At 35.5% G+C, this 25,910-nt stretch overlaps 1 protein-coding gene across 2 annotated transcripts in view; it reads right to left on the reverse strand.

The window, feature by feature from the left end:
• The window catches only part of NEGR1 (neuronal growth regulator 1), a 909,782-nt gene that overhangs the window by 169,958 nt on the left and 713,914 nt on the right, over window positions 1-25,910 (reverse strand). For both annotated transcript variants that reach the window (XM_067726571.1, XM_067726572.1), the window contains exon 6: window positions 12,829-12,980. In XM_067726571.1, the coding sequence (XP_067582672.1) occupies window positions 12,829-12,980 (152 nt within the window). The remainder of the gene's footprint in view (window positions 1-12,828; window positions 12,981-25,910) is intronic.

A 25,910-nucleotide genomic window follows, 5' to 3' on the forward strand; every position in this document is an offset into this window, starting at 1 on the left:
TATAAATACCAACCCATCTTCATGTCAGAATAATACTTAGAGTGGGGATACAACTCCATTCGTCAAATCATGGTTAAATTGCAACCATAGGTCGGCTACAGTTACAAGATTTTGGCAAAAATCAATGACAGCATTCTATGAGAAGAAATTGGTTATATGGAATTTATGATAAAGTGTATTCTATATTTTATTATTATTTGTAAATTTTGTGATACATATTCTTTTCAGTTACCAACACACCACTAAATATATAAATAGTGAAGCCACCAAAGTATTATTTAATAAGCCTAAATAGAAATATGGGGAAGTTTTTGCAAGGTGAAAAATGGAATCTATTGTATTATTATAAATATGTAAAATAAATATACATAAAGACAGTAAGGTTTATGTGAAACTAAAAGGAGTTTTGTGAGTGGGGAGATGATATATGATTAGTATATAGTACAGGGAGGTAAACATGAGAAATAAAAATGCATAACAAAAGTCCGTTATGCCTAGAAGAGTATCTGTAATGTTTCTTAATTACAATCTTATAAAATATTTCAGAAAGGAAAGAGGGAGGTGTTGTCACAGCATACAATCTTATGAAGAAGGTTCATTTGCTTCCATCACAGTAAACATGTTTGTTTTTTAATTTTTACTTCTAAAATTGTAAAACATAATAGTAGAATATTATATTGCCTTACTTTTCCTCATTAATTTCCATTTCCCTTAAATGTTAGTACACATACTGATGAGTTTAGTACACAAACTCATCTTTTTAAAGTCAGTAGAGATTCTCTGGGAGAAGCAAAGTTTTCCCAAATCAAAACCATCATAAAAACAAATAAAATATCCTTTGAGCAGCCCATCCTGTGGCTAAGAATATATTTTTTAAAGTACGCCTGCCTTTTCCCAGGAACATATGAGAAAATCTTCCTGCAAATTTCAAGCACAACCAAGTTGCCTCCCAAATTGGCCATTTGCACTCCAGGGCTAGAGCTGAAAGTGTAGAGAATTGCCTAATTCGATTGCAGGCAGAATTGATGCAAGTGTGAGTGCTGCCCTGGTCAAAGGTTGGCCCTTAGGCTGCAACTTAAATCAATTGGGGGTAAGCGAAGTTTGATTACATTTTCAGTGATGAAGCTTTCCAAAGCAATTTTGAGCTTGTCTATTCAGAGGTTGTTTGGTTCTATCTCGAACCTATATTCCTGGTTACAGAAGCATCTACCTACCTATCTGTTTTGGAGATGATTAAGTCCCAGAGTTGAGGAACAATGAGAGAAAGGAAGAGAAAAAAAAAAAAAAAAAAAAAAGAGGGAATGATCCAGAAAGCAAAAAATAAACAGCAGATGAGAGCCTATCACTAATAATATGTGAGTCATTATTTTATTTTATTTTATCTTTTTAAAAATTTATATAAGACTAAGAGGGAGAAAGAATCAGGGAGCATGCTAACAAGAAAAGAATAATATACGGAAAATTATTATGATAATGATAGGTGGCAGTCTAAGAATACTCTGGCTTATGAGACTCATTCTTTCAGGTGCTGCTGGCAGGAGGGATGTGGGGGAAATACAGTGGTTTGAAGTATGAAGCAAAATGGGTGTAAGAAAGGATGGCAAATATGGACTCCAACAGGCAATGTGCTAGCGTGAGAGAAATGAACCCTTTCAATTTATCTTTTTCCAGTATAGTCACGCCTGCAGTTGTTGTGCATCCATAGCTTATGCAAGTCTTCCTAAAAATGTGTTTCCTCAGTTAAATAGTTTGATTATAGATCTTATCTATGTTTGGGTAAGCATGTTATTATATCATAAACTACAGTGCTCCCAAGAAGTTATGATATTTTTTTTCAGAAAGTATAAATTTCCCCGCAGGTATGCAGGTATGACCGCTCATTCTTAAAACATAGGCTATTATCCTGCCAGTTTTAGGAAAATATGTTGCTACATCGTGCTTACGAAGTATTTTAGAAAACTTGTGATTCCTTCTAAGTGGACTGAGTGGTGACCCTAATAGATCTTTGATAAGAATTATGATCTGCCTTACTAATGAGGCTGCTTCACATATGCACTAACTAGATTGATTTAAAAAATCAAAGAAAGGAAACTGAAGAGCATGCGATTATCTAATACCACACTTTAGAACTGGGTAACTCAAGTTACATCTTTGCCTTAAAACTATCGAAAGAGAAAGCTTTTTTATTTTTTTTTTTAAAAGAATAAAGTTGGAAAAATCCTACCTATTGAAAATGTCTGCCCATGTCATAGATGATATAACATTTACATACCAGAAAGTCTTGCTTGCTTTATTCAAATCTTACTTAAATATATACTGGGCAGACACCTAATTTTTGTCTCAGGAGAGAAATCCCAATTGAATTATATTTATAAGGAAGGAAATCTAGCCCATGCTGGATAGACATATTCAATGAGGACATGTGATTTTCAGTCCCTTTCAAAGCAGTTTTATGGCTATTAAGACAGAATTTACAATGCTTTAGAGAAAGGGTGGTCCACTGAAATATCATTGCTTTCACAATTAATTCTTCCCCTTTTTTCTGTTATCTGGAACACCAAAACAGACAAAAAAAAAAAAAGCTAATTTCACTTTTCTTTTTGGTGATTTTAATTATGCTTCACATTGCCTGAGGAGAAATGGTAAGTTTAATAATAATAGCACTAGGCACTTCATAATTATCATTTTCTTCACACATAACCATGTATCTTATATTAGGGGTCACATTTAAATTTTTCAGAGAAAGAAATCACAGTGCAGAAGTGGAGGTAGGAGAGCAGCTCAGACAGCTACCATGTAATGTGCTCAAACCATTAGATCAGACTTTAAATCTAGGCACAGCTTCAGGGAAAACAGTGCATGCTGGGTAAATATTCTCTAAGATACTTCTTAGAAGTAATAGGAGGGGAATCTCTCACAGGACCTCCAGTACACTCTGTCAGAGAAAAGACTAGGGAAGTAGCTGCAGAAGGTAGAGGCTGCTAATATGTTTTCTTTAGGCTGGAAATGTTGGAATGTTCTCATTTTTACAAAGTCTTAATAGCAACAACTCCCATATATATAGCGTCACATTTTGGCCTAAGTTGTTATAGTGTTAGAGCTTTGTGAAATAAAATAGCAAGCAAGGAGGTCTATTCTAGTGCCTTTTCACAGGTTATTGGCCAACAGAATTGAAACTGTGAACATAAAGGAAATTTCCCTGGAGAGTAAAATTATTTGTAGAGATGACAAAATGATTAGGCCAGCAGTGGAAACTCACCAAAGAGAAAAACACATTAAAATACAATTTTTTCTGTCAATAAAAAAATAATTAGGAGTTCAATGACAAAAAATGTACAGAAGGGAAAAATATTGTCAGTATTTCTACTTTGTTAAGAAGTAAGTGTAACTGTTTTTAATAACAATCCATACATAAATACTACTTTTAAAAAACATATATAGATTTCTTAGAATCTTAAAGATTACAGATGAAAGAAAACTTGGAGATTAGATATTCTATTCTCCTCATTTTATAAATGAGGAAACTGAGTCCAGTGAGTTAAGTGCTTTGCTTAAGAACCCCTCCAAGTAAGGGCCAGAAACTAAATTGTCTGACTCTAGGCTAGAGCTCCTAATAAAATTTTGTGGTTAAATTTGAAACATCTTTTGATCTTTTTGGTACCAAACTTCCACAAGCCTGATACATTTCAAGTCTGATCACTGACAACGGCAAATACCAAATCTCCCTTCTCCCTTTGGCATTTACTGACCCTTGTCAGCTGTATGAATGTATATGCCATCTCAGCAGCTTGAGGATGCAGCTGTCAAATTGCCTCTTAACCTGAGAGAAACACATCAGTAGAGTAATTAATTTTGTACAACCCTCTCTATCAACCTGACCACTTTTTTTTTCATCGTTACAAGTGAATGCTTATGTGCATGGCTGATTTAATTAATAATTCTAATAAAAAAGACAATATCACAGCAATATATATAAGTGCATTAATAAAGGAATCAAGAACTAGTCTGTTCTCTGATATCTAGTGAGATCAAGTTACAGAGTTATTGAGGTTATATAGCTCCAAGCCTCTATTGGTTTACTCTTCAACATTTGGATTATATGTAACAGAGAGGACAGAAAAGCAAACTAACATTTAATGAGCACTTTCTCTGGATTAGGTGCTTTATACAACATTTTACATATCCTATCCCAATTAATCATCACAACCCTCTAAGAATAAGTAATTTGCCCTATTTTGTAGGTGAGACAACTGAGGTTTAAAGATTGGATTTGAGAGAACTGTCTAACATCTTGCACGCAGGATTGTGGTTTCAATTCAGATCTGTTTGATTCCAAAGCTTTTGGTGGTTGGCCTAGAGAGTGGAAAGAACACTGGAATGAGAGCAGGAAAACTAAGTTCTAGCTCTAGATCTGCTGTGCAACGTACAACTTTGGGTTCTCAATCACCTTCTTTGGGCCTCTGTCCCCCTCACCTACAAAGTAAAAGGATAGATCTAGCCTGGAAGATTTCAAACCTAATTTTCTGGACAGGCCTGCGGGTCACTATGCATTGTGATATAAAGGAAAAAGATGGGATTTTCCAGATTTACCTCCAAATCAACCAAATGAACTCCGATTTTATCTTTGTTTTATATTAAGGGTTTGCATAAGGTTTTATTTGTGGAAACAAAAGAACGCATTGCTTTAAAAAGTTTGAAAAAATTTGACTAGGTAATATCTGAGACCTACTCTAGCTCCAGAGTTCTGCCATTTGACACAGATAACAAAAGCTCTGTCAGCATCTGTTTTTGGTTCTCACTAGCAGCAATTTGATGAACTGGAACACCACAGGTTTTAACAGTTATTCTAACTGCTTCAACTGTTTAGCAGATTTTGGTCTTGTCCAAAATGTCCATGAGACTTTGGTACACGCCAAAAGGTCTTTGATATTTAGTCCTGTCCAATACCATTTGGAAAGGACCAAATACACTTATGGACGTTTTGAATAGGACCAAATTTTAAGGACCTTTTAGTGTAGACCAATTTTTTTGTGGTTGTTTTGTACAGGACCAAATATCCTTTAAGACTTCAAACTGTTGGATATCATCTCTTAAGTATGGCAATGAATGACCATTTTGTGTCTAGCTTCTTGAGAATACATAGGATCTAGGTATGAGGTCAGGGAGCAAAAATTCTCCTCTGGCTGTACTCATAACTCCATTTCAGCAAATTTGTATACATCCACTATTTGTGTGATGATTATGACTGTGCATGTATATTTCAGTTTAGTAGAGTGCCATCTGATAGGCCGATTTAGCTATATCAACATCTACCTGTATCTGCAAACCTAATTTTTGTCAAATATTTATTGCTAGAGCATCCAAGAGAGGGTTTCCATTAACATCATAAAGCTGTGAGGATAAAGCAAGTTGGCTCACATAGCATGCTGTCTTTAATAATCAACGAGTCTAAATTTATTGCTGCCTCTTTCAACCAAAATGAAAACCCTATCTCTTTTAAGTTGCAGGAGGGGAGATCAATTTCAATCTAAAATATGAATCATTCAAATTCATGGTATCACCTTTCACATGAAATCAGGGTTCATTATAATAGGCAAAAGTAACAGAGAGCTCATACAGTTGCTTAGTGGCATGTGGGGACATTTGAAGCAAGCAGAGAGCTGAAATATTACTTGCAAGGGCACAGCTGGTTCCATATTCAACAAATCAGTCAAAAAATAAAGTTTGCCTGCATCAGTCAGATCTAAACAGGGAAAAACTGTTATGCTACACACATTCTTTCTCCAATAGTCCTTCTCATTTTCCCTTTGGATAAGAGCTACTGACATTTTTTTTTTTTTTAATCTCAAAGAGGAGGTGTCCATCAAATTAAATAGACTGGGAAGAAATATTCTCTAAAATGAGAAGAGATTTTCCAGAAAGTTAAATAGCCCTTGATTGTATAAAGCATTTAAAATTGGAACTTCATTATTGTCTCCACAGCGTTACTAAGAGAGAGAAAAGACAAAGTTTTGGTGAGTCCTTTGAATATTTTATGTGTAATATTTCTGAGGTAAATAAATACTTTGTTATTTGAATAAATGCAGATTCATGCATATGTGTGCCCACACACACCCCACGCTCACAAGAAAAGGAGATAAGTCCCTGTATCATCATTAGGACCTATGTTCTAGCAAAATATTTGACACCACCTTTAGGAAACATATTAAAGAGTGGTTTGGCAACCATGCATTGTAGCAATATTATTGTTACCTATTTGAGACCGTAAGAAAAGATTTTCTTAATATTAAACCTTGAGTTGTTCTAAATACTTTCACATATTAGGTCTCATGAGAAGACTGTATTAAACCAAAGCTATATAAATGTTAAGTATATTATTTATATAGAGTTCTAAGATTTCTTCCTTCTTAAGTAATTATCTTTCCTTATTTCCCTTTAGATTGAGCCTTATAATATGTGTCCTATAATGAGAAAGTAGGAAACAAAGCATATACATGTTTTACTTATGAAAATGACTTTTACTGGTTACTAAATTACTGATCAAATGATGATGCACATTTGATGAACTGGACCCATAGATGGCAGGATGGGACTATTCAGTTCACATTCTTTAAGGAGAAGACTTAGAGGAATCATCTCTTTCAGTTGCTCACGTTCAGGAAGCAAAAAACACGATTGAAAAATAATAATAAAATCCCCAATAATTCTGAATCCCAAATTTTTTACTTAATAAGGAATTTTGCTATGAAGAGTTGACACACTGTCATCCATTATTAAGTTTGTTAAAGCATTGATCCCTGAGGCTGATCTACAGTGATCTGCAGAATATTTTCTCTTTCTCTCTCCCTCTCTCTCTCTGTCTCTGTCTCTTTCTCTACCCTTCTCTCACAAAGAGACTTTTTATTACACAGACATACTTCAGAAATTTCTGGACACGTAATCTAGAGGATGAGGGATTCATTGTATACTAACTCTCCTATAGTTTTTTTCCATAAATTTTGCTTTCCCCTTACTTGAAAAAGTATATACTCTCTACCTGAAGTAATTCTATTGATGAAATTACTGACATCTCTGCTTAGAATGACAGCTCCTCTTACAATTACAGTCTAAAGTCTATAGGTCACGGAAGGCAAAAGAATTTAAGGTGACTTCATATTAAATCAAAGCCATTTCTTGCTTCTCTGGGACCCGAGAAAGATGTGAGAAAAGAGGCTAAGAAACTAGAATGAGGGAGGCTTGCAAAAAAGCAAAAGCATGCGAAGTATTGTTCACCAAAGACTACAGTGCTGCATCTTTGCAGGTCAGGGAGTTGTTGATATACACCTGACCATTAGGCCTATTCATCAGAAAAGAAGCCCACGTCAGGCCAGCTGATGAGGCATCCAGGCAGATCATCAGTCTGTGTTCTTCCTTTCAGAGCCTAGCCTATAGAAAGAGTATTTAGTACACATGTCTCTATTTCTTCATCAACTTGTTAAATTGAATCTACTTATTTAAATTTAATCTGGCTTCTACTCCCAGTTTTCTATAGAAACTGCTTTGGCAAAATTCACCAGTAGCTGCCAATTGTCAGAGACAGGGGCTGATTTTCAGACTTTCTCTGGCCCAATGTAGCATCAGACACTGCTGACCCTCTCTCTTGCGGACAGGTCTACTCCCATGGCTTCCGTGGCACTGTCCTCCTCTGGCATCTCCATCCACCCCGAATCCACATGCTTCTACAGGATGCTTCTCTTTCTCTCCTCACTCCTCAATGCTGATTTTACTTGGATTTCAGTCTTTGCTCATCTTTTCACTCCACGTGGCCTTCAAGAGAAATCTTATTTACTCTCAGAGTGAAAACTACCACGTCCATGCTGAGAGCTTCCAGATCATATCTCCATTCTGGACTTTATAAAGTGCAGCTACCTATTGGACATTGCCTCCAACTGAGTATGTCTAAAGTTAAAAACATTTCTCTTTTTCAGTCTCCACCTTCTCCCCAAATATAAAATGGCTAATCCTCCTGTTATGTTCTAGCTTGGTTAATGTCACCCAAACTAAACTTTGGAAGTTATCTAAATTCCCACAATTTCCTTCCCATTCTCTTCAGATTTGGTCATTAACTGTCCTAATTATCTCTCTCATCTCTGTTACTCTTTTTGTGCAGTTAGCCCTCCACATTGCCTAAGAAAGTGTTTCAGAAACTAAATCAGTTTATGTCCTTCCTTTATTAAAATGCTTCAGTGGCTCTCCAAAACCAGAAGGATAAAGTCCAAACTCATCTGCAGTCCTTTCTGTCCTAAGTCCCCCAACTTGTCCAGTCTCATCTGTTAACATTCTCTTCTCCCACCTTTTACTCTAATCATATTAAAATACTACCATGTCTTCAAATGTATCAGATTGCTTCATACTGCCGTGTCTTTACATAAGCTGTTCCATACAGGAGTATTTTTCTCTCTCCCATTCCCACACCAGGCTCAACCCAATCACATCCTTATTTCAAGGGTCTCCTGAGTCATTAAGACTGAGTATATCATTCTTTCATCTGTGTCACTACATTGTGCTCATGATTGTTGTTGAATGTACTCTGCAAAGTTCTGCCTTTGAAAATAAGACAATGATGGCTAAAATAATATTGTGAGTTTTAGCTTAGTTATAATTCATATGGTGATATACCTACTCTAGATGACAGTCATTTCATGGCCCTCAAACTGGATTAAGAGGCTCTTCTCTGCCCTTGTATGCTACTGTTGACTATACTGCGTTACAGTTATCTGTTTCTTGTACCTCTCCGCTCATTCACTTGAGAACTCTTTAAGGAAGTTCCCTTTCTATGAATACTTTTCTTTCCAACATCTAGCACAGTGCTTTTTACATTGTAGGCAGTCAATATATATATTTGATGAATGAATATTGCTATTGAATAAACGATCAGAGCCTCATAGAACCATCATTTTACTTCTGCCTTTACTCTTTAAGTCTCCTAGATGTCTGAACCTCTATGCTGTGAACATCATATTTAACCTGGAATTAGTGCCATAAAGTCTGGTTCATGCACTGAGCAAGGGATGAGGTTAAGTTATGAGCTAGAGTTGGGACATTATATCAAATTTGCATGCCTTCTCCCTGGCTTGCCAATGACAACTTACTTTCTAAACCCTCAGTAAAGTACTGGACAGTCAGTCATCAAATAAGTTCAGCCATCTATATATAGTTTTTGAAAACAATTGAACTGAGTGTTCTTTGGGGATGTGATATAATAACAATGACTAGCATTTATTCAATGCTTACTTTGATCCAGGCTAAGTGTTAAGTGCTTTACATGCATCCTCCCATTTAATTTTTATCCTGTAGGTGGGAGCTATTATTGCTCTCATTTTATAAGTGAAGTAACTGAAGCTTTGGCATTTAGGTAACTTACTCAAAATCTCACAACTATATGCGGTAGAACTGTGGTTCACATTATGACCTGCTTGTCTCCCTTTATGTGAAACACACACACACACACATTTATACACCAAAAAGTGCTACATTCCTTTTTGGATGGTCTTAGTAATGGCAGGACTCTAAACTACAACTTCTTGCCTTTTGCTTTCTTGTTGATCTGGAAAATGTAGGTTATTACAAATCAGGAATAGATTGTAACAGAGTCAGGATTTATCCTAAATAGTTATAGATGGGGACCTGATTCTCAGTGGATAACACTCAATAGAGTGTTTGCTATGTATAAGCACTATACTAGGAGATTCACATTTATGATTACCTTCTCTTTGAGCATATTAACTATTCATGGATACAAATCATGAAAATATGATTTTTTTTTTTTAACTCATAGTATGTTCCACATATCATCATGGACACATGTGGCAGACTCTTTGGAGCCTAACTCTTTTCTCCTAGATTAGAAGATGGGCGAGTTAGTTTTACACACTCCCTTGACTATAAGAAGGGCTGATAGTCAATAAAAGATTTTTTAAAATTCTTTAGCAGGTCATAGGCTAATATTAGATCAGCTTAGGACTGGCCACTAGTTTTGGATCAGTTTAGAGGTTGAAGACCTTCCCATCCACAGACCTTGTGAATATACGACAGGAATTCTTATTAAGGGACACATTGCTCTCTCCAGCTAGTTTCATAAGAACTTTAAGAAAGCTGAAGATTTCAATGAAGACTTACAATGCCTGTGTTGGATAACTGTACCATTCCAAGGAGTTTTAAAATCCCATAAAAATGTGTGTTTAAATGTCTCTGAGTCTCATTTTTAATAATTTTTCAGTCAAACATTAACCCCATTCATCTTTCATATTACTTAAATTTTATATCTGGTGGATGTTGTTTATTTCTAAACATTTATTTAAATAGAGTTTTTATCTATTGAAGAATAGCACCCTAAATTATTTAAGTTCATAAAAACCCTAAGAAGGGCAAGCATGTTACACGTAGAGGTATATCTTTCCAAAATATGTTGCAAATGATAAAATTTATCTCCATCGATGGTTTTATATTTATCATAGTGGGAGACAGTGAAACATAGAAGTTAAAAGCTGAGGCCCTGAACCCAGACTGTCAGGATTCAGATTTTTGCTTTGTCACTTATGAACCATTTGACTTTGGTCAAACTTTTAACTCTCTTCATCTTGTTTTCCTCATCTGTAAGAAGGGAATTACAGAATTTACCTTTTTGGATTGTGTGAGTATTAAAGGAACAAATCCATATGAAGAGATTAGAATAGGATCTATTCTATAGTAAGCTCACAACAAGTGTTGTCATCACTGTGATATTGCCTTGTATAGCTAGAGATTATAATACACATTCTACAGCTAAAACTCAGTTCATTCATTCATTTATTCATGATACATTCCATCACTTATTCAATGTTTAACTAATTCACTTATTCACTAAAGATTTGCTAATTGTCTATTAAATAGCAGACACTGTGCATAACGATATGGGAGATAAAATGATTAATCAGATATTGATACTGTCTTCTCAACAAATATAATTTGGTGGAGAGATAAAAACTAACAAAAGTAATTAATGTAAAAAATAGAAATGCTTAGTGCAATAAGAGTTTCCGGTGAGGTCATACAAGAGTTTTGAATATACAGATATTTCTTCAAACTTCAGGGCTGTGTTCAAAATTACAGGCAAGATTTGCAGGTCTTTCTTAACGAATTAATCAAATTTCACTAGTAATTCTTAGCACTTCTAACTACAGAAAGCCAGTGGCAAAGGAAGACAATTAGAGTCCATTCTGAAGATACCACATTTAGGAGCCTTTTCAGCAGTGCATTATATCCAGAGGACTGCACTAAGGTTGCCAGGGTAAAGCAAACAGACCAGTGATAATTGTTCCTAATTCGTCACAATCATTAATGCTTCGGTTTTGAAAATCAGAGTGTGATTTAGAAATTTAAATAGCAAAAGTTAATGTGTTATTAAGCCTTAAATTTGTCTTTATTTTGTTTAATTTATTTACTCCCTCAGGTTCTTGAATATTTAAAACATTTAAAATATTAATAACATACCAAAAGAAGTATCAATATTTACATTAAATTGGAATTCATATTGCTCTATAATATTTTCAATGATATTATTCATAATTACACAAAATAAATAATCCTCATGGAAGAAACTTAAGCAAGTATATTATACTTTGACTATTGCACAGCAAGCAATGCTTTTCTTTCAGAGTGCGGGATACTAAGAAATACTTCGTAATATTAAGCTGGAATAATAAATGATGTGATGCTTTAAAAGTACATATAGCACAAATCATTTTCAAATGATTATTTTCTATTAACAACCAACTGATATATTTTATTTAACAACAGAGTTTCTTAAATCATGGCAATTCAAAGTTCATAAATCATGAAACTTCTTATTATAGTATGTTTTTAAACAGTAAGGATATTACATATCCCGTTCCCCATTTCTGCAAAATAGAAATGATCATGTTTGTGATGAACTCACAGTGTTTTCATTTTTCAGAGACAGCTTACTAACACAGGATGATAACATAAATATACATATGTCAGGTTACTATAAAAATATAAATTATCAAAGATCAGTATGGTTTAGATAACTTTGTGGAACTGAAAAGACCGTGTATTCTCTATAGTTTTCTGTGAACATTTTGAGAAACACTCCACTTCAAAATCAGGAATAGTTTATGGTTATAACAATTTGTTGGTTACTCAGCTTCTGAAAAGCACTAAAACTAATTGTAGGAGAAAACATTAACATATATTTCTTTCCCTTCCACTAATCCTTGTGTTTGCTCTTCTTTTTTCATTTCTAGTCCTTCGGAACTAAGACACATTAGAAATAAAGTACCTATTTTAGTAAAACCTTAAGTTGTATTTCAAAATACACTTTTGAGTAAAAACATTATCTATGTGGATAAAATATTTTGTCCATGATCATTTACTTACTATTTTATCTTGTTTATGGCATGTGAAATTCTCACTATCTCAAGATAAACATCTAAAGAAAGCCAACCAAGAGTAAATTCAATCTAAATTAATCTATGCTGAAATATAACACATTTTTAAAAACAAAACAAAACAAAAACTAAATTCTACCAAACCAACTGTCTTCAGTCAGAAGACATTTTTAGTGGATCCTATTATTTATATGATTTTTCCCTTTTCTCAGATCTAAGATATTTTTCTAAGCACATATGGAATTCTATAGGGATTATAAAATTCTCCAACACGCTGATTATTTTGGGGCCAAATTTCCTGTGTAAGGATATTGTGTAAGGAACATGTCACATCAGGCTGAGCTCTATAGATAGGAGCCAAAAGGCCCTGGGAGCATTTTGGCAACCCTGTGTTACTTACGGTTGAGAGGCAGGCTCGCATTTGTTGTGCCTAGCTTGTTGACAGCCACACAAGTATAGTTGCCGAAGTGCTCCTGTGTCACATTGGTAACAGTGAGAATGGATCTTGTGCTAAAATTCTGAATAATAATTCCTTGTTGGCCACTGAAGAGCCTAAAGGACAAAAATAAACTCTAGGTAAATACGTGTTGTGAATACCATTTTTATCTTAGATGGGGTTGTCATGGCAACACATAGACAGTTTTGACCATGCTGCTGTTAGCATATAACACGATAATAGTGCAATTATATTTCCTTACAGTAGTAGATATTAGGGAAGAGAGGTTGTATGACAGCGGTAGACTGTTCCCATGGGATTATTTGTGCTATATAACAAACAAAGCTTAGATAGCCACATGTCCTATTCATACATTGACTTGTATTTTAGAAAATTAAACACACTACAGCAATGGTATCTCAACTGTTAAAGTCAAGAAAAAGTAAAGGGAATTAAATATAACGATTCCTTTAAAAACACAAACTCATGATTTATAAAAAGTTGGCTAGAATATGTCTTAGCCATCTCAGATGATATTATTAGGTAACTTTCATGAAAGTTAATCCTACAACTGTGGTGGGATGGTTCTGAGTCCAGGGTCAACACTTACTGCTACTTTGTAGATATAACCCAGACAGATGACTTGCTGTTAAACCTAGGAAAAGCCTGCAGTATAATACTGAGGATCATATTTAAAGTTGAGTCTTATCTTTGCCACACTTTACTAATGTGTTTTGGAAACTCCTTTAACCTTTCTGGGCCTCCATATAGGATTCAGTTTTACCTGATTCCACCCTGACTACTCAACGTTCTCGCTCCAGACTTACCAGCAGAGGCCCCTACTCTCAGATAGGCCGGCATAGCTCTACTGTTTTCAATGCTTGACAGTCTCGCTTTTGCTTCACACTTTTCCTGAATCTTCCCCCAATGGCCACCATTCCCTTTTATCTCTGAGAACCAGATTCCTCCCTCCTCATTTAAGTCTGACCTATGTCCTATCTCTCCTACTCTACTCTCCTTAAACGACTCTCTTCTCTCTCTGTCTCTGCCTCTTGCTCTACATGTTGCTCTCCAAATTGTTGTAGAATTTATAAAACCAAAGCCATATTCTTGCGTTGTTCTCTCTAGCAGCTTCCATACATACGAGTCTACCCAAATAAACCGAATTGTTTTAAATTTCTTAAAAGGCAAGGCCATATGGACATACTTCATTTTATATTTGAGTTCTACCTAGCACTTTAATAGTGGTATCTTGGATATATAATACATAGTTCATAGGTCAGTGGAGTTCGGGTGACAGCCCCACAACACAGGGATTGTTAAGTCCCCTTCAGTGGCCCTGTCAAAAAATTCTCTCTCTAAATATGAATTCTGCTATAATGAGATGCCAACCAAATAATAACTTCTCCCTAACTAACCCCAAAGTTTATTGTGAAAGAAATGTGCTGATCACAATATGTGATATGTAAGCTCATAGCTCAAATGGCAGTTAGCTTTTCTTCTTTAATGTGTTCAAGTCTTAGTACTAAATATTTATTTAATCATGAAGATGCTAATAAATGGCATTCCCCTGAGAATTTAGGTTGAACTCCTTTGCATTATGTTATGTGACTTGCATCTGAATTTAGATAAAATATACTGTAGTTAAATGCAGATTAAAATAAGCAACCATGCTTGATCATCTGGGAATTATTTGTATTTCATGTAATAGCTGAATTTGGCTTATCCAAAACTCAAACTTTAATCAGATTAATAAAACGTTGAGTTGAATAAATATTAAAAAACTTTAACTTGAGCAATAAACCTAATGACCTCCAACTCTGACACAAGAAAACAGGTTATCAAATATCAAGGATATGACAGCATTTAGTCATCTGTCTCATATTGCAAATCTATCAATATTTATGCTAAAATCCCACAATGGTTATTCCCTACTTTTCTGCATCACATCAATACATTTATTTTTAACCAATTAGTATATGTTATGTATAAAAATTCACAGTTTCATTGTCCTGCAAGCTTCAGCATTATGGCTTAAATCAATTTGCCCATGTCTCTGCTATGGCTACATTCTCCAGAGGACTCAGCAACTCCCAAGACTATTAAACCCCTTTTGTGCCCCATCTCCCAAAACCAAGATTCATTTTGCTACTAAAGAATTGAGAAAAGATTAGTTAGGGTCTTCATTTGGCTAGGCTCTGGGGAGGAAATATCAAGGGAGTGTAATCAGTTACTTCACAGCACTGTTTGCTTATGTTCCTTATGGCTGTCGTTCTGAGTTGGGTTCCAATTCTCTGCCCTTTAACGTGTCTGAAGGCAAGCCCCAGATGGTGCTAAATCATGCAGTGCATCCATGCTCTGTGCATGCAGACCCATTCCTGGCCCGTGTCCAGCAGTGTTATGTGAATTCTTACCAAAGTGGCACATCAGTCACACTTTAGCAGCAGCAACTCCTGCTGCTGCGATCAGCCTGGCAGGTGATTATGGTCAATAAAAAAAGGAAGGCATCTTCTCTGGGGGAATGTTCTTCCTTTAGAGGACGTTATCTGTCTGAGATGACTGGAAGAGTCCAAAGCTTCCTTTCTTCCATAGTTGGGAGTTTTAGAAGTACTGACTCATCAAGCACCATTTAAGAACCTGTCTTCACCTGGTAGATGACTGGGGCAGCATTTCCAAAGCTGACATTGAGGGAGAGAGACTTCTGAGATGATGTATATCTCTGAAAGGTGTATTTCTGTGATTTTCCTACAGAGATCCTGGGGGTAGTGGTAGATGGAGGGTTTCTCAGCTATTTAAACCAATTCTGAAAATAGTCGTTACTTACTACAAAGATGAGTTCTATACTAGGTGATTAGGGGGTAAGCTGGACAACACATAATCTTTGAAGATCTTTCAAGAAGAATCAGATATATAAACAGGTGTTTACAACAGCGGGTGGTTTAGTCACTGTGGGGACCCTTTTAAGATGAATACGTCTACCCTTAGGTATTAGATACAAAAAAATTGAACCATGCCTAGAAATCCCATTATGTATGACCCTAATGTAATTTCACTCCTTGACTAAAAACAAATAAGAAAAGAGCTCTTTAACTGATGACGCTTTTTTTTATGAAACAGACTTATCCTAATATGTTTGGATATAATTATATTTTCTGAAAAGAAAATCATTCTTTTTTTATCAAACATGTATTTGACAAACTGAATTGTTATTCTGTGTTAAAGAAAATCCTTGACAGGCTTCAGGCATGTGCACATGAGCCTATTCACAGGATGACCCTCGTCCCACTGGATTTTTCATATTTATCCCAGACTTGCTTGAAACCAGACTTCCTTGCATCAGTGATGTGAAATCTGAAAGTGACAACTCAAGCAATAGTTAACAACACACCTTGCAATGAAACCAGGGAACTAAATCCAGAATATTGCCTTTTTAGGAGTTCATTCTCTCTTTTCCTAAATACTTAACTCTTTCAAGTTATAAAAGAATGGTTCTTATACTGACTTAGATTATAGAATGAGAGATGTTTTCTTATAGCCCCTACCCTCAAAAAGAGAGAAACAAATTCTAATAAGCCAGGAATGAAATATGGCATTACTTTCCTCAGCAGGAGATCAGAAACATATAGTGGTTGCTTAGAAATGCCTGGTCGTTTTTATTTTTTGCATTTTTACCATTCAGTGGACCCCATGTATATAAGATTCTTCTATTACTGTGGACTCTGCTGTCCTCTACCCTCTGCCTCCAATAGGAATTTGTTCCAAACCACTATGATCTGACTGTGTCCTCCCAAAATTCATACATTAAAATCCTAAGTCCCAAAGACAATGGGGTTAGTAGGTGGGGTCTTTGTGAGGTGCTTAAAAGTCATGAAGGTGGAAGCTTCATGGTTGAGATGAGTACTTTATAAAAGAGGCTCCAGAGAGATCCCTAGCTTCTTCTGCCATATGAGGATACAATGAAAAGTCTGGGACCCAAAAGAGGACTCTCACTGGACCATGCTGGCACCCTGATCTTGGGCTTTCAGCCTCCAGAACTGTGAGATAAATTTCTTTTGTTTATAAGCTACTCAGTCTGTGGTATTTTGTTATAGTAGCTCAAATGGACTAGGACACATACTGAATACCATTGCCCTCCCTCTTCTTTCTTCTGTCTTTTGCTAATGTCTCATAAATCCGTGCACTGCAAGCTATTTGCTTTGCCAGCAGATGCAGCCAACTCATAACTGACATAACCTGACCAACGAACTAGCTCTGAATTAGAATAGTTCTTTACATTTTTTAGTGTCAGTCAGAAGCACCACGTGGAAAACATACTAATAATGACGGTACTTCTATTTCTGACACATGAAATGTTAACAAGCTTCACAATCATAACCTCTCTTAGGCAGTAGCTATCTAGGATGGCCACAACATAACAACAGCAGAACTGACCACATAGCCATTGGCACTGATTGTTGAGGGTGCAAAAATAAATGGAGCAGCTAAACCTGACCTCATTAATTTTCTATATAAATCCAGCCTCACTACACATTTTGGGACTATTGTTTATTATCTGCTTTCCCAGATCAGGAGTAACAATAGATATTTCTAGATAAACAAACTTTCAGGTGCAAATAGTCACAGAAAAACTTCATTGTTGGTATAGGAAACATGTGTGTGTCAGACAACAACACTGTATTAAAATAACTTGAAATCGGAGTGGGAGAGGTGTTCTTGAATGATAATAGACCTTTTATCAGACTAGAATTGCAAAAGAACAGGATAATAATATATCATGTCGTACAACTGGATAAGATGAATACAGTCTTATTAATTGATATTTGGGTGGTAGCATAGGAAAGATGGAAGACAGTAGGGGAAGGTAAGTAGTTCTGGAGTCATAAGAGTTATATTTACAAAGGAAAGGAACGTTACTTCCAGCATTAGATTTCAGGCTTGTGGGAGTTCCAAGAAGTAGTATGAACTAAAGATATAACTCAAAAAAAAGAGCTTTAGAAAAAGTCATGGGTAATAGTAAGAACTCTGGTATGGTCTTAATGGAAATGAATTTTAATTTAGTTATCAAATGATGAGTAAATGCCTCTTATACTTGATTTAGGAACCAAAAGAAAAAAGACAAATATGACACAGTTACTATCTAAAGGGCCTTAGCTATACCTGAAAATCTGAAGATGACACTGAGGTGGCATATAGGTCCTTGCACAACACACCTTATAATGCCTCTCTCAGTGATAAAGTTCCAGCTTAGGTATATATTTGGCTTTGAATTCATGACTGTATTTCTAGTCTTTTCAGTGTGAGCAGGAATGCTTATGTATATAGAAAATGTTAGCTATTCTCAATACATTTATGACTGAAGTAATCTAACATAAAAATTTCAACATTGTACAAAAAAAGTTTAGTGTTAAGAGTGTAGAAAACTGACATTTAAGCATTTTCAAATGTATATCAACTAATCTTCATAGCAATCCTAGGAAGTAAGCATTATTAGTCCCATTTTACAGATGAGAAAAAAAAGAAATTTAGAAAAATTAAGTAAATTTATTTTCTACCATCTGATAAGTGGTAGAACCAAAATTCAAATCCAGGTCTTCTGACTATTGGTATCCTCCCAAAGTAGCAATTGATATATTCAGATCACCAAGTAGGAACCAGGATATTGTATTTGAGTTTGGAGAGACAAGTCAGAAATCATGGTTGTTTGAAGGAAATCAAGTTAAACCAGGGAATAAAACCAGTGGAGCTAAATAACAAAGTGCTATGTCGCATTCATGCCAGGAAAGCCAGGTTCAATCCATAAGGTGAAACTAATGGGGTAGAAAGTCAAACAAAAATGTAGGGTCCAGTTCAGCCAGCTGTCTGGAGATTTCCCTGGACTCGAGGCCTTTTAACCATCTATTATGGGCTTAACTCTGTCCATCAGTGCAGCATCTTACAGCAGGTGTCTTTAGCCTCCAATGGAGTCAGCCTTTCAGACTACTCACAGTCCCAAGATGAGAAGCATGAAGTGGGCTTTCACCTCCCTCCTCAGGCTACCTTCCTTGACACACACACACACACACACACACACACACACACACACACACACACCCCTTCAGCATCAATTCTCTTTTGTTTTTCTTCCCCTAGGTTCACTAAATATTTGGGTGGTAGTAAATCTCTCCCCACAGTGTATATGCATGCTATATCAAGAATGACAGAAAAAAATAAAACCTAGAAGAGTGTCAAGAATGCAACATTTTTAAGTCCAGAATTGTCTCTAAAGTCCAAATTCTAGTGATGCTATGGAGTTACTTTGTTCTCTCTGACTTGGTCAAATCATGATTATAACATCAAATACGTCTCTTTGTAACACCATTTCAGTTGTAAGTTTTCATATATTTGTGTGACTTTTGATTATGTTCTATATTTCCCATTAGAGTGTAACTCCATTCAGTCAAGGATCCTGGTTGGTTTTGTTATTCATTGTACTCTAAATATGTAGTAGAGTGCTGGGCACTTAATAGTTGCACAGTAAGTAATTATTGCGTGTTCTACTGAATGAATTATGTCTTTACTTTTTTTTAATGCTTAGTTTTTTCATCTGTGAAATGGGAAAAATGAAGCCAATCTCAAAGTGTTGATGTAAGAATGTTTTTTAAATGTATAAAATGTAATATCTATGCATATATATATATATATATATATATATACACACACAAACATATATATCAAATGCAGTAGGCACTAGATATATGATAGGTGTTATTATTGTTCAATGATAGGGTCTGTTTCTTAGAACGGATACATTTCCTCTCAGAGGGCAGGAAAATATTAAAATATTGAGCTTACAGGAAATTATTTTTAAAGAAAAGATCTAGGAGAGTGACTGAAAGGATCATGGCATCATGATTTCAAGATGTGCCAAACTCAGTATCAATTACATGCACATTATCAACCTCATCTAGGCTTTTCACAGACGTGCAAGGTAAATTAAAATAAAAAAAGTAAAAAGAGGGAGGAGTAGGAACTGCTAGAAACCAGCGAGAAATGAAAATTTATGTGAACATGCTGCTATAGCAACCTATTGGTTTACTGTATTGCTTGGCACTTAAGGCTCAAAAACAATGTATCATTTATTCCCAGGAACAGACTGAAGAATATCATGCATCGCTGTCTTAGCCCCAAGGGGTATCTATCTTTAGTTGTACATTTGAATAAATTAATGTTATTATAATATGTTAGGACATTTTAATGATTTTAGACTTTATTAGCCTATTTAAAATGTATGTCTTATTTATTTTATGAATTTTAATGAAATTAATAATTTTAGATTAGAGACCTTTGGGCTGCCTTACTTGTGACAGATTGATTTGCACAGGGAGGATATTGCCTTTTAACCCTACATCAAATAAACAAAGGCTACAGTGCAGGTGTCAATCTCCCTGACTGCAGTGAGTCCTGTATCCCTGACAACCTGGCCTTGACTAGATTTCTCCTCTCTGCTTGAACTGCTTTTCTAATATCAATGTGCCCATGATTTTAATGTCAAATTTCATCCCACAATATACCAACACAACCACTTTGCAGAGACCACGTTCACAAAGAAGAAATCCTGGGAAGTCAGAATTGAGCAACATATACCAGCTTCTCTTCTGTAATCACACATTGGGTTTACAGTGTTCCTCAGTCTAAGGGGATGATGCAATTCTACTAATATTCTCTTATCAATTTGAAAGTGTATTAAAATAAGAATGGCTTTACTTTATCAATATGAAAAGGCCACAATGCTTTCTTGCAACAGAGTGTGTTCCAAACACCATGTTAGATGCCGTGAACATGAGGGTTAACACAGCATCTTTGTGCTTTGACAGAGGTGAGCAAATAGGAGTACATCTGGAGAGCTTCCTCTTCTAGGAGAAAAGGTTCAGGGTATTTTCTGAGAGAAGGTGACATCTGAATTGAGACTAAAGGCCTAGTGGAAGGCAGCCAGTCAAAGGTAGCCAGGGTTGGGGTATGTGGAAGGGGCTTATAAGCAAAGCGGCCAACATATGAAGAGGCTTGAAAGACAGAGATCATGTCACAGCTTGGGAATTAAATATTTCAGGATGGCTAAACCCCTATTGTGAGACAGCAGAATGGCAAGATTCATAGCCAGAGAGGTCAACAGGTGCTAGAACACAAAGGCCTCCTATGCCATGCTGTGCTGTTAGGACTTGATTCTAGGGACAATCAGAAACCACTGGGGCTTCCCTGGTGGCACAGTGGTTGAGAGTCCGCCTGTCAACGCAGGGGACACAGGTTCGTGCCCCGGTCCGGGAAGATCCCACATATCTCAGAGTGGCTAGGCCCGTGAGCCATGGCCGCTGAGCCTGCGCATCTGGAGCCTGTGCTCCGCAACGGGAGAGGCCGCAAGAGTGAGAGGCCCATGTACCGCAAAAAAAAAAAAAAAAGAAACCACTGAAGGATTCAAGGACCAAGTGATAAGATCAAATATTTATTTTGGAAATATCGCTATGAATTTTAAGAACACAACCAAAATCCTGCTTGCTGGTGGACTGTGTATCCAGTATTAACACCCGATTTCAGAATGTCCCAAACCAAACTCAGCACTCAGATCTCTTCCAAATCTCTTTTCCTGTGCTCCCAGCCTCAGCTAATAATTTCACTATTCAACCTTGTTATTGAGATAGAAAACTTGGAATTACCTTCAAATTATCCTTTCCTTGTATTTAATCAGACACTGAAACATACAAATACTACCTTTTCTCTCTCTTGCTTTTAAACTGCACAACCAATACCCTAGTTTAAGCCATATTTTATCTTTCCCACCCATTCCTCCCAACTGCTTCCAGAAACATTTTGTGAAGATGGGGAGTAGATCATTTTACTATTCTTGCAAAGCCCTCCGATGGCTTCCCAATGCCTATGGAATCCAGCCCAAATGTCTTATCATGACATTTAAGATCCCTCAAGTCTTGCCCTAAGAGACCTTTCTAAACCTACCATCTATTACACCATATTTCACATCCTGTACCCCAGAGTATAAAAAACTCTCCACACAATGCTCAGATGAATTGACTGCGTTCTTTTCTTGCTAATGATTATTCTTCACCCCTTGCGATATTTGGAAATACTATTCATTCTTTCGTGCCCAGCACAAAAGCTACCTTTTCCCTGAAGCACTTGTTAATGCTCTGATTTGAGTTGAATGGACCCTGGCTGTGTACTTTCAAGGACTTAGGATTCCCTTAGGGTTTTCTTAGTACTTATTTCATTTTGGTGATTTTTGTAAGTTGTAAATTCTAAGTCAGGAGATGCAAACTGGAATTGGTCCACTTTCAACTTTGTCTGACTGGCCCAAAGTTTTCAATGTAATAATATGTATTTATGTCTTACATGTACATGTGCTCTCCAGTTCCCAGTAATTGAGATGCTCCCATTTGTTTCAGATATTTACCCTTTATCATCTTGGCCTTGGATGACCAAGTCATCACAGGGGTGATGGAGTTGTATTGATAAGACTTTGGTTGTAAAAAAGAGTGAAATATCATCAGGATTAAATTAATAAACTAACAAACAAACAAGCAAATACATAATAATGAGATAACATTAGAAATGCTAATGTTGAAAAGTTCTTTCAACACAGGAATTTATTTCCTTTTCAAATTTTGCAGATTATCTCACAGATAAGGGCCCAATGAGAAAGAGTAAAATCTCAGGTCATCAGGGAAGATCATTTTTAACATGGGGTGGCAATGAGGCTATTTCTAGTACCATTCTAAATCAAAATCTGTAACTGCTACTCTTATAATAACGGCCTTGCAAATGAGAGGATGAAAGGGGTGATGGGCAGGGGGTGTGTGCGTGTGCGTGTGCATGTGCGTGTGTGTGTGTAGAGAATTATAATTCTAGTCTCTTCCTAATAATCAAAAATATGGTATAAAATCTAGAAAAGAGATATCTTGACACAAGAGTCAGAAAATTAAGGATTTTTTTAAGATTTATTAATTTTTTTTTAAATTTTTGTATTTTATTTTATTTATTTTTATACAGTTATCCATTTTATACATATGTTAGGGTTTTTATTGTTTTTTAAATCACTTTATTGAGGTATAATTGATGTATATGAAGTTGTACATATTTTATATATACAACTCAATGAGTTTGGAAATTACTATACACCTGTGAAACCATCAATATCAAGACCATAAACATATCCATCACCTCCCAAGTTCTCCTTGAAATTAGATTTTACTTCCCATTCTGTACTTCCCTTCAACAAGTTATTTTACCTTTATGAGATAGCATTTTTCTCAGGCATAATCTAGTTAGAATTTTGCAAGGAATGGGTAAGTTAGTACATTAAGTTACATAATATGTGTTGTAAGACTGCAAAGTCAGCATGTAGGGTAAAAGTTGCATGTCATTAAAACTGCCCTTGACAATTCCCTAAACGTCCTTACTTTAAACTAACGTACTTTACAAGAGTCTCCAAAATGGAGGGCAAGTACTTCAAGGTGGGCACAAAGTGATCTGTTGGAGTATGGGAAAAAAATAATAAAATGTCCATTTATGTTGCATTTGTATCTCATCTTTTAAATTTTATCTGTTGTCGGTCATTTAATGTAAGCAATATACCAGTTCAGAAATGCATATACATAATTTACAAATAAGTATGCATATATTGCTAGTTTTGCTAAGTTTCAAATTTTACTCATAGGGATATATGTTCCAAAAATGTTGTGGACCACTGCTTTACATCATTCTCCATGGTTGGGCACTGGGTGAAATAGTTGCTTTTTGTTTTAGAATGATGTTATATTAGATACCCATTTTCCACCTGAGAATCTCACTTAGAATGGAGAGATACACTATCAGAGGCAAATGAGAATGAAGCATGATTGAAGTTTTAGCAAGGAATATGTCTCCTATTGTACATCTTTAGAGTAGCAAGTCCATGTCATTTAAATTGTTACTATTATATATTTATCTCTTTCTCATTTTCTCTCTTATGTAGCACCCAAAGCTTGAAGAGTTGACTCTGCTGTAAGTGCAATGTAAAAACGCGCACATTTTGTTAAACTACCGTATATAAAAATGCTTGAAAATCATAACGGGTTATACAAATGTGATGTATTCATAACTTTGACACACATAAATTAAATGAAAAAACAGCAAAGAAGATACAGAAAAATATTTTAACTCATTTTTCTGGTCCCCTTGAAAATAAAAGAAGGAAAGAAGACCCTCCCTCTTACATTCATTCATCAAAGTGAATAACTCAGATGAAATTTATGGCCCATCAAGATGATTCAGTAGTAAATAATCTAGAATAGGAAAAAAGAGAGGAAAGGTCACTCCACTTCACTATGATTTCTCAAGTTCACCTTACCTCTGTAAAGTCAATAGTAAAAAATCATCATTCCCTAAAATGAAAACCTAACCTGATTGAAAAAGGTCATCATACTTCTGTGTAATGTGAACCTGACATTCTCTACCTGGTTGATTTTGGCATTTTTCTGTCCATTCAGTGGTACCTGTATACATTTTGTGACATGTGCATGCATGTTTTATGCACATAGATAATAAATCCTTTACAATAGGCAATAAGGTAATGCTCATCATATTTCCTCTGAAGCAGTGGTGTAGACTGAACCATTAACAGGATTCTGAAGTGAGAGGTGTGCTGACATGTTATTTGTTGTAAAGAATGACAAAAATTCATAGACTAAATTTGAAATTCATTGCTTAAAAAGTCAAAATATTATAAGTTCTCATCATAAAATGTTCAATTTTTAGATACATGTTTGTTTTTTAACTGATATATTGATCATTTTAATGTTTTATAACATATTTGTTTTTCACTTATGGATGAAATTTGTATTTACTTATTTGTAACATTTGTATCCCTATCTTAAATCATAACAGAGAATTAAGAGAGAAACCCTGTTGTGATTAAAGAACTCTAAAAAGACATTGCTACAATTGTCCATTTACCTAAAAATAGGCGAAGTGAATAAAGTATGTAGTATTTTATAAGATTGGAGCAGTTAAACTCATCATAAAAAATAAGAAGGCATGTCTTTCTAGGTTGCAGGCTTGGATTTGAGGAAAGCTAAAAAAAATAGGAGGGAATTCAACTAAGTAAGCAAATAATAAAATTCTGATCTAAGACAAGATGGTAATACCATCTCCACAAAGTGATACAAAACCTATGTTTTTGCAATACCAATTTAAATGTTAGTCCATTAAAATTTAGGTTATGTTTTTGGTCTTAATCCTAAGTGAATGTACTGTTCTCAAGCTATAGATGAACTTATTTCATGTTATCAAAAACATTATTTACTTAGCGTATTCTGAAGTGTCCTTTCACTGCATATAAGGAGTGTATTTCTTTTTATCAATCTCCTCTGTTATTAAGAAAAAAGTTTAAAATTTTGGTTCTCTGTGTAATTGAACTCTGAACTTTAGTTTTCCCAATACTTAAAATGTTTTTATATAGAGAGTAAAATTTAGCCTATTAGAATTTTCCCTGCCAGGTATGCTGAAAGAGAATATAGTGTTAAAAAATGACCATTTTATACAAAGTGATATCTTAATAACAAGTATATAACTTTAGTCTTTCTCATGATGCTTACCGAAACAGTGCAATAGACTAAAGGTCAAATAGCTAATATTTCTAATATATAAACAATTACATCATCCATGAGGGAGACAATGTAACAGCCATCTTTGAAGATGGCATCTGATGATTCTCACCTCTTGATATTTATGTTCCCCTATTACCTCTCCCTTTTTGAATAGAGTCACCTTTTATAACCAATAATATATTGCAGAAAAGATAGAGATTTCTGAGACTAGATCATGAACAGCTTCTATGGTTTCTCTTGAATCACTAGTTCTGGGGAAAGTCAACTGTGTTGCCATGAAGACGTCTAGCAGCCCTATTTATAGGTCTGTATGGTGATTAACAGAGGCCTTCAGTCAATAACAGGCACCAACTTGTAGGACATGTGAGCGAGCTACCTCAGAAGCTGATCCTCCTGCCCTAGGCAAGCCTTCGG

The sequence above is a fragment of the Pseudorca crassidens genome, chromosome 2, assembly GCF_039906515.1.
Source record: "Pseudorca crassidens isolate mPseCra1 chromosome 2, mPseCra1.hap1, whole genome shotgun sequence".
Classification (NCBI taxonomy): domain Eukaryota; kingdom Metazoa; phylum Chordata; class Mammalia; order Artiodactyla; family Delphinidae; genus Pseudorca; species Pseudorca crassidens.